At 39.0% G+C, this 9828-nt stretch overlaps 1 protein-coding gene across 1 annotated transcript; it reads right to left on the bottom strand.

Moving 5' to 3' along the window:
* Positions 1–389: 389 nt before the first annotated feature.
* Positions 390–7192, bottom strand: LOC122512138 (ecdysone-induced protein 74EF-like). Its single transcript, XM_043627817.1, has one exon. The coding sequence runs from the start codon at positions 6287–6289 to the stop codon at positions 3269–3271; it is 3021 nt and encodes a 1006-aa protein (XP_043483752.1). The 5' UTR covers positions 6290–7192; the 3' UTR covers positions 390–3268.
* Positions 7193–9828: the final 2636 nt, after the last annotated feature.

Genomic DNA, 9828 nt, shown 5'->3' with positions numbered 1-9828 from the left:
ACAGGATGCGGCCCAGGGGTCGTGGGGACCTGCGCGAATATAATCATCTTCTCTAGATTTATGCCAATGTGCAATTTTCTATAGAAGCTCCTTTTTCAATAGTAACTTTATATCAAATGATTAAACAAAATTACTTGAAGAAAAGGATACAAATTTTCTTTACAACTAAAGCTTTATTTTCAAATGCCTTTATTATTATTTTTTTCATTAATTTTAACATCTTGATCTTTGAAATATTATTCTTTCTCATGATTATAATTTTACTGTCATTATTAACTGATTGTAAAATTCTATAAATAAAAAGGTATTTTTCAAATAAAATAAAATTTTTAATATTTATCTATATTGTTAAAAAGGAGAGGAGTATAAAGACAATTAAGAAATGCGACTTTTTATCAGTGATTATTATAATTATTTATTAATTAGCTAATATTCTGAAAACGTATGAACATTTGTACATGTGTTTTTTTTTGTCTTGAGGTACTTGTGTATGGCATCTTGAAATACATAATTCACAATATATCTTCACCTGTCGAACATTATTACGATATCGCTTTTTGTTTATTAATTACATGACGGCAGTGGATTTTTCGTTATTTGTAGAAAAAAAAATCTCAACACTCTTATCGAAATTTAAGTTTTTTACTTTCAAACAGAATTGGCGGGGCGCAATGGCACGATGAATATTTTTGTTTTTTTTTTTGTTTAACATTTTTTTTGTCAACTATTTTTTGTTTTTGTTTATAAAATGCAACAGTCGAGTATGAATAAGAATTTATCAAATAATGATATGAAATTGAAATGTGTTTCCATTGATCATTTCGTACCTAATTGTTACCTTAATCGATAATAATAAAACTGAGTATACAGTTCTGTTTGATATGTTTCTAACATACGTCAATCTATTTTTCTTTTTTTCTTTATATTACAGATTTATAATGTTCTATTTACGCCTATTACGTTTATCAGCGGGCGAATAAACTAACAATACATACATAATGCTTTGACTGAAGGAAAAAGGAATGAAAATGTAAAATTATATATTTCTCGAAATTTTCTTCATCATTTGGTCAATATCAAGAATTTTATCATTTTTTTTTTTTATGTTAAAGAGAAATGAATACATAGAATATAATGAATGAATTTATCACGCCCGCAAAAAACGTTTCTCTAGTTTTATTTTAGTTTATTGCATTGGCATTTTTTCACGTTTTCTTTACTCTTTCTTTCCTCCTTTCTTTCATTCGTCGATAATTCCTGAACTCTTGAGGTAGTCTGTTCTGGGATTTTACGTAGTATTATAATGGCAAGTGTTTATAATTCGTATTAATAACTAAAAAAATCCTTGCACGCACATATATAATATATATACAATATAAGGTACACCTCATCCAAATGAAATCTGTACAATTAACATGGGAATGACAAGAAGTATTTTACTCAGCTCACAGAGACAAATATATTATAAGAAAAATACGCACTGAACAAACAAATCAGGCAACAAATCTGGCGCAAAGAATCCAGAAACAACGACGCTCAAATAACAACGGACGAGGCTTGATTCCACCTCAGTTTAATCTAGATAATTATGCACATTTGGCAATATAAAACAATTCATGTGCGAACTAGTCAATCGGACAATTAAACAACGATAAACAGAAACAATTCTATTTGGTTATGGCGAGGTCAACATATTTATTTTACTCACATTGCGAGTATAAGTATTTTGCGTTCTTCGAAGGAATTATTATCATATTCAAATTTTACATTTTACGCTTACAGTCTAAATGATTTCTTTGTATAAAAAGTGAGTATGGACGAAAGTTTCATTTGTTATTTGGCAGAACTGTTACTTTAATCACGTAATTTCCCTCGAAAAACGCACATAATTTTCAACTTACTCTACTATAGTTCTTACGATTAAAAAAACAAGAATCGTCACTGTGAAAACGTGCCGAACGATTCGCGACATTTGTCGCTGGAATGCCATTCAGGGAATGTTCACACATTAACAAAATACAAAAAAAATATTTCCAAATAATTTACAATTTTTTTCGATCACAAAAACAATTTTTAAAATTATTTACCATTATTATAGTAAATAAAAGAGAAAAATAAATATTGCATTTCTTTTCCAATAATAAACTTATTACTACAACAAAATCTAATACTGACTTACAGTTTTCAATAACTATTCAAGTAGTATACAAAAAGAAATTTTTTTTAAAAACTACTCTCAATAAAAAAGCTTCTTTTTTAAAAAAAAATTGTCATTAAATAATTTTAACAAATTTGCACAACGGCAATAGAATTTAAACTTTGATTTAAAAAATTAAAATTGATCATTGAGTAAATTTTACTTCTTTGAAGACTTTTATATATAATTAATTTTACCAAACATCGTGAGAGCTCGTTTTCACATTGAGTGATACATATCATTAATGTCCATCATTTCTCTAAGTTTTTCTCATTTTAATTTATTGAGAAATTTCTATAAAATATGAATACCATAATTAGGGATCGAAACCGTTGTGTCTAGTTGATAATAAATCAATAATTACAATGATATATGCCTATACATTTAATATATTTTGTACAATTCATAAGCTTCAAAGTTTTGATATCGCGATAGATCACCATTATCATAATTATTTTATTAAATATCCTTTATTTTATGATTTATAATCAAGACTTCGGACAGGATATTTCTTTGTTTTGTGGCATTTGTCGCAATCTACAAAGTCGAGATGCATTTAGCAAAATTTTGAATCGACTCGGAATATCGCGAAAAATAAAATAGATTCCAACATCCCTCTCAGCATTTATACCCGCATTTTCCATTAATTTTTTTTTTTTATTTTTTTTATTAAGAGTATGTATCGAGTGATAAGTTCAATTAATGCATACTCTTAACGTGAGCAAAAAACAAGGTGGAATAAAAAATATAAGTAGTCTGTAAAATTATAGCGAGAATGTTGGAAAAAGTACATAATTTGACTTACAATTTTGTTTCTCTTCGATGACCTTGAACGAAGCTTGGCAGTCATCTAAATACGAAGTTGAGCAAGACGGCCAAACGTTCTGGTGCTCGTTCCCAGCGACCTGCGGGCGAAGAAGAGACAATATTGATTGATAGGGAGAAGGATTGGGGGGGGGGGAGGGGGATGGACAAAAAATGTAGGATTAGAGAACTAATAAATAGGAAGATTGCGGGATGAAGGCTACAAAGATAACGCAACAAGTGATGTTTTGATTGGACCCAAGAGACTCACGCTCTGAGGTGAACATTGTGATGGGCGTTGGACTTTTTTCTGTGCGTTTCGAGGTGCTTCATCATGTGGTCCTTTCGAATGAAACCCTTTCCGCAAGTATCACAGGCGTACGGCTTTTCGCCAGTGTGCAGGCACATGTGCCGTCTGAGGTCGGTCTTGTGGTTGAATTGCTTAGGACAAATCTCACATTTGTAGGGCTTCTCACCGGCGTGCTTCTGCAGGTGCTCGGCATGCATAATTTCGTGTGGAAATCGTTTGCCGCACTGGTTACATTTGAAGGGCTTGTCTCCCGAGTGGAAACTCTTGTTGTGCTGAGTCAGGTAGCAGGCCTTGTTGAAGACCTTGTCGCACTCGATGCATTTGTGGAATCCATCCTGAGAGATGTAGTGGGAACCAGTGTTGGTGCTCGTCACTTGGTGCTCCTTGGTGACAATTTCCTTGAACTTGCTCCCTTTCACCTTGCCGACGTTGGGGTTGAGCTCTTCCTTTGGCGGAGCTTGAGGTAGATTGTTATTTGTCTCAATTGGCAAACGAGATCTTTGAATTTGCTGAAAGAGTTGCGCCTCGGTCTGAGGCTGGTAGTCGGGGTACTTGATGAAGAGGTTCCCGTCCGTGCTGGTGTGAATGAGATCCATATTGGCGAGAGAATCGTATTTCGGTGGCGACATTGTCCTGTACGTGTCATAGGTCGGTATGGGTGAATCGAAGGTTTTGTCTTGAGGAGAGAGACTCTCCTCCGGACTTAGCCCCCCCACGCTAACGGCCTGCGGATGACTGTGGCCAACTAAGTTGTACCCGGAGTTGATGCCAAAGTTGGTGAAGCTGGGCAGGGGCCTCTGATGGTTGCTGAAGGTCCCGAAACCGGGTAACATTTCCTGGGTGAATTGCATGGATGACGGAAGATCGTTACCAGTAGTAGTTAGACTGGTGATAGACTCCATTAGACCCGGGATGCTGGTAGTAGTTGTAACGTGGGGGGGCAAAGCGTTTGGGTACGGCTGATGAGGCATCGAAGTACCCCCCATTGGCGGCGGCGGCGGCGGAGAACCCATCGGCGGGACGCCTCCCATCATGGGCGACGGGGAACTCATGTGATGCTGCTGCTGGCCCATTGGCGAAGGCGAATTCATGTGGGCCGTTGGGTGCTGCATGGGTGACATGGGCGAACTCATGGGGTGGTGGACCGCCATTTGGGACGCTGTATCCATTGGAATGTTGTGGTGGCCCAGTTGCGAGGGGGAAGCCATTTGATGGTGGGGGTGGCCCATTGGTGAGTGCGGCGGACAGTTGAGTGAGACAAGGTTGGACAAGCGCACCGTTGAAGCCATCTGCTGGTGGACCATAGACCCTTGGACCCCCGAAGACTCGCTGCTGCTGCTGGAATTGCTGCTGGTGTAGAGGTTCTTGTTGGTGGAGGTGGCGGTGATGGGCGTGAGCAGCAGGCCCCTCGTTGCCTCTCCCGAGGGACCTGCCATCAAGTTTGGGGGACTCCCCGAGGATGATAACTCTGGAGATCGTGAAGGTCCTCCTCTGCTGGTTATGTTCTGATCTCGGCCTGGATGGTGGTGCACGCTGATGGGCATGTTGGCGGGATCCGGTTGATTGCTCACCTTAACAGCATTCTTGTGCAGGGTGGTGTTGTAATGTCTCTTGAGATGACCCGAGCTGGTGAACCACTTGTTGCACGCCGTGCAATTATATGTCTTTGGCCGGCGAGCTTCATTGCTCTTCCAGGATTGGTTTCCCATAACCGCTTTCGGAGCCTGTGGCAGCATTGCAGGTGGAATCTGATGTCCTGATAGGGGTTGCGTGCTGGTGATGATTGGTGAGCCACCATGTCTCGGTGGTTCTACTGGCATGTGTTGACCACGCATAAATTGGTTCTGATCAGGCATCGGAGAGGTGTTCTCCATTGGTGGCATTGAATGATATTCATGAATCTGTGGTGGAGGCCAATTTAACAAAGAACTCACGGAATGAGGACCACTTCTCTGCTGCTGTTGTTGTTGTTGTTGTTGTTGTTGTTGCATAACATGATGCTGCATTTGTATTTGAATTTCTTGCTGTTGTTGCTGCTGATGTTGTTGTTGTTGCTGTTGTTGAACCCTCAACATGTCCTCCTCATACCTGTGAGTTTGAACTTTATGCGAATCCAAATCCAAAATTTCCGCTTGCTCTTCTGCTTCTTGTTTCACCTCTGTCTTGATAATTGTTCCTCCAGTAAAGTCAAAACCAGAATTTTGTTGTTGTTGTTGTTGTTGATTCGCATGAGATGGTGAATTATGCATTTGAGATTGTTGAGTCTGCTGATGCCTTTGCATGTGATGCTGTGGACTGCTGCCCATTTGCTGATACTGAGATTGACTAGGATAAGAATTTGGTGATGCTGGATGATTAGATCGAACATGTTCCGCTAGCTGATTGGGATCTTCGTAAACAGCACCACACTTATCACACTGCAAAGGACTCCGTGGACTCGTGGAGCTCACCGAGTTTGTACGATCCGCTTGCGAGAATCGCTGCTGATGTTGATAGGGGTGATACCTCGCATAGTTCCCACCCCCGTTTTGACTTTCCTCCCTGGATGGAGAGTAATGATGGGGCAGAATGTATGATGGTTCATTCTGCACGAAGTAAGCGTTTTCGTTATACATTTGTGGTGGAAAGTTGGTGAATCCCTGCGACGTCGGAGCGGACTGCTGTTGCGATGCAGACGCCGGACCTTCCGAGGGTGGCCTTGATGAAGACTCACTCGAGTCAGCCGGTGCCGTGACACTCTCCCTCTTCACAACCATATGATTGCCAGCCTTGCTATTGTTGTTGTTGCTCTCCTCTTGCTGCGCCTGACTGGCCCATTGACTAAGTAGATTCTCTTGATGATACCGAAGATGCACCTCGAGGCTTTTCTCACTTTCAAAAGAAACACAATGATCCTTGCAGTGATGCTCCGAATTCGAGCTACCACCAACGAACTGTTGCTGTTGATGCTGCTGCTCTACACTCGTCATCTCACTCATATTGTCTCCTCGCGAAACTACGCACTAATTGTCCGTCAGTGACTGTTAATCACGATTGTTCTCACTGTTTCACAGGTGCGCACTCGCGTGACGCGCCAATTTCAATATTCACATTTAACACGTTGCAATTCAAATCCAATAATCGAGATTTGTCGAGATTTGCCGAGAAAGTCAAACAAACAGAAAGAAAATAAAACGAAAACAATATAAACGTGTTCTACATTTATCATATGATGACACGTGACACAGTAATAAATGTCCAAATTGATAGCGTCATAACAACTATTCCAGCAGAAGCAGCATCACACAGGAACAATACAGCCCCCGCGACCGGCAACATCTTTTCTGGCGAAGCACGCGCGCGAATTCAAACACAACAACTCAAACTAGACGCTTATTCACTCAGTTTAATTCAACAATGTGAAACTAAATTTTAGAGAAAGTCAAGAAAACGAAAAAGAAAACACAAATTTTGAGCTTGTCGTTTACATTTCAGTGTTTAGTCGAAATTTTCCATTTAAAAATTTTTAATAATAACGACAAACAATACTATTGTTTTCTACTTGAATGGTGTTTTTCACAATTCACTTTGACACTAGTTGAGCACATTTTCTCCAGTGATTTGTCAGGAGAACCATCGCCGGCGTTTGCGTCCTCTCATTTACGTAATTGCGGAAGCACTTTTTTGAAAAAATTTATTTACACATGAAACTGAACCCCCGCAAATATTGAATTTATATCTCAGAAGGGAAATTTGTTATTTGTTTTGTCTCGAGTTCCGTGAGGGTAGAATAATTAGTTTTGTTTTCGAATTTACAATAATTATTCAGATCCACGTCGCACGACCGACGGCTCTGTTCTGCGGTCCGTTGGAATTTCGAGTTTCGAGTCTACGGGATCGCACCAAGGCGCTTTTGCCCCACCCCCTGCACGTCTCTCTCACCCTCTTGCTCTCGGGCTCTCGCAGGCTTCCCCTCGGCCCGCGCGGCAGTCTTCGTTAACTCCTATCCCCACCACACTGGTCCTCACTCCCCGCGCCCCTCCAAAGACTGCTCTAGCAAGCCAACAGGAGACAGCCAACCAAATTTGAGACGTTCATCTCTCCTTTTCCTTCTCTCTCCCTCTCACCCTTGGCCCGACGTGCTCCCTCGACACTAGTCTCGAAGGACGAGAGGAGAATCCTGCAGGACCCGCTGGACTTCTCTCCCTCTTGATCACTCTGTCTCCCTTCATCTTACTCTTCGTGGAGTCTTTCCACCCCCACTTTCACCCTCCCTTCTTACCCCGAGTGCCACAGAAAGAGAGAGACGACAGGCTAGAGAAATGTGCGCATGCCACCAGAATCCTTGAGCACAGTACCGAAATACACGATACTTTAACTTTGTGTGAATGTTGAGCGAGAAAAATGTTTACGAAAAGCTTTTATTTTTTCCTTATACTTGAAATACTTGAAGATACTTGAATTTTCAAGTGATGTGGAAAAAATGTCAAGCATAAGAATAATGAGTATTGTTCGAAACAAGATTTTTCACATTTAGCCAGAAAAAAAACCAATTGTAATTAATGGAATAATTTCGATAAAAAATGTACGCTTTTTAATTAGATTCATTTATCGATTGTCAGACCTATTGTGTCAAATAAGTAAATACAAACAAAGTTCACTATGCTATTAATAATAAACTCGTTTGCTAATTAAATGGTTGTTAAGAAGAAATAATAATAACCTCAGCTGTAATAAATAGTCGTGAAAATAAAATTCTTTAACTTCAAAGTCTCAAAAGTTTTATACTTGAGAATTGTTAATTTTTAACATTATTTTATATTTTATTTGTTAATTTGTATATGTAATTTCGAATTTTTTTTTGCGACATTTTAAAAAATAAGAGGAAAGGATTTGATCGACAGTTCGACACTTTTAAATTGTGGAGTTAAACGGACTATTCTCAGTGAAGACGAAATGCTTCAACACCTATTTTCCTTATTCTTCATACATGAATATGTTTATCAGCTACCTGATGAAAAAACGCACCACGTGTGTGGGCGAATCTCTGACACGTGGTTACTGCCAGAACGTGTAAAAAGAAATTTGCACAGGTCCATGCACTTTCCTATATGTCGCTGAACTTTAAATTGAATTCTGACATCTGTACTTGACTCATAAAAAAAATTCGCAAATTCTTGGTCGTTTTCTTGGAAATCTTGTTTTGGGAATATTTTTGTTAAGATCGATATGAATATGATTTTAAAATCTTTGTTTCAAATTTTCAATTAAATACGGTTCAATAAAATTGAGACAAAAAAGGTTATCGTTATATGATATCGTTAGAAAAACTGTGTAATGTATAAATTAAGATTCAGCAGACGCTGAATTTATAAGACAGATCTGAAATTAGGATTTTCGTTTTACTGTGTAAAATTGTTGCGTCTAACATATAAGTCGAATTTTTTTTAAGAAGGAGGAAACTCTTCCCCCACCTTATAGTGATCGGTTTGCGGTTTTAAATAAATTTTCGGGAGACATTGAAAAATAGTTTGCACTGGAGTGCCCTGTTTATGCTAATCAAAATGTTTTCTATTCTCTTTCTACTTGCTGGCTAGCAAGGCCGCAACGGAAATCCGACTGAATCCGACGAAGGGTGGCTGGGCGTTCGTGTCAAATTGAATCAGCCTAAGCAACCACCTCACCCTCTTGCCACCTTCTCTAGATTTTCCCTAGCAACCCCTCTAGCATTTTGGTGTTGGACGTCGAGCTGACCGTGCTGCTATCAGCGAGATATTCGCTGGCGTGGCGTTTGCGCCCCATTTTATTAAGGAAATCCAGGCACTCCCTTTCCACTTTGGATTCGGGACACAGAAAAGCATTGCTCTTGACTTGGCGACGTGCTTGTTCCTCCTTTTCTTATCCTTCCCTCTCATTTTTCTTTTCATAGAATGGAAATTTATATAAACCGACTCGTGATTATTTATATGAATAAACTCAGGAGTTTATATAAATTTCCGAGCGTTTAATTTATTACCGTACGAGAAAAGTACTTAAAGATACATACAGAGCTAATTTGCTTTCTTTTATTTCCTGCCAACTCTTTTATAATGAATACTATAAAGTTTCAATTGTCCGCTTAAATCGACAGTTACGGGGAAATCCCACATCACTCTGAATAGAGTCATGAATACAGTATTTGCAGCAGTATGTTACACTAATTAGATTTTGTCGCCTTAAGACCGGCGACAAATGATCTTATAATGCATCTCTTAACTATTTTTAATTATGTATCACTATTGTTGATATTTTATACAAACGAAAACTGGTATTAAGGCAAAAAGTTTTATTGAGAAAAACGAAGAAACTATTGGCTGCTATTGCCAGCTATTGCCCTAAAGCAATGAACAATTATGTGAGAGGAGTCGGTCGGAAGCACCAAAAAAGGGGCATTGTGCAAAATTAGAGCCCTTCTTATGGTAATCGGACCACCGTTTACGCTCCTTCAGGTCATCGACTTTTACTGAGACATTAAATTAGTTAACTAATTTTTTTTTAA

This window comes from Leptopilina heterotoma, unplaced genomic scaffold, assembly GCF_015476425.1.
Source record: "Leptopilina heterotoma isolate Lh14 unplaced genomic scaffold, ASM1547642v1 Lhet_95, whole genome shotgun sequence".
NCBI classification, from domain to species: domain Eukaryota; kingdom Metazoa; phylum Arthropoda; class Insecta; order Hymenoptera; family Figitidae; genus Leptopilina; species Leptopilina heterotoma.
Note: the sequence above shows the minus strand (reverse complement) of the source record. Positions and strands in the feature narration are given on the sequence as shown.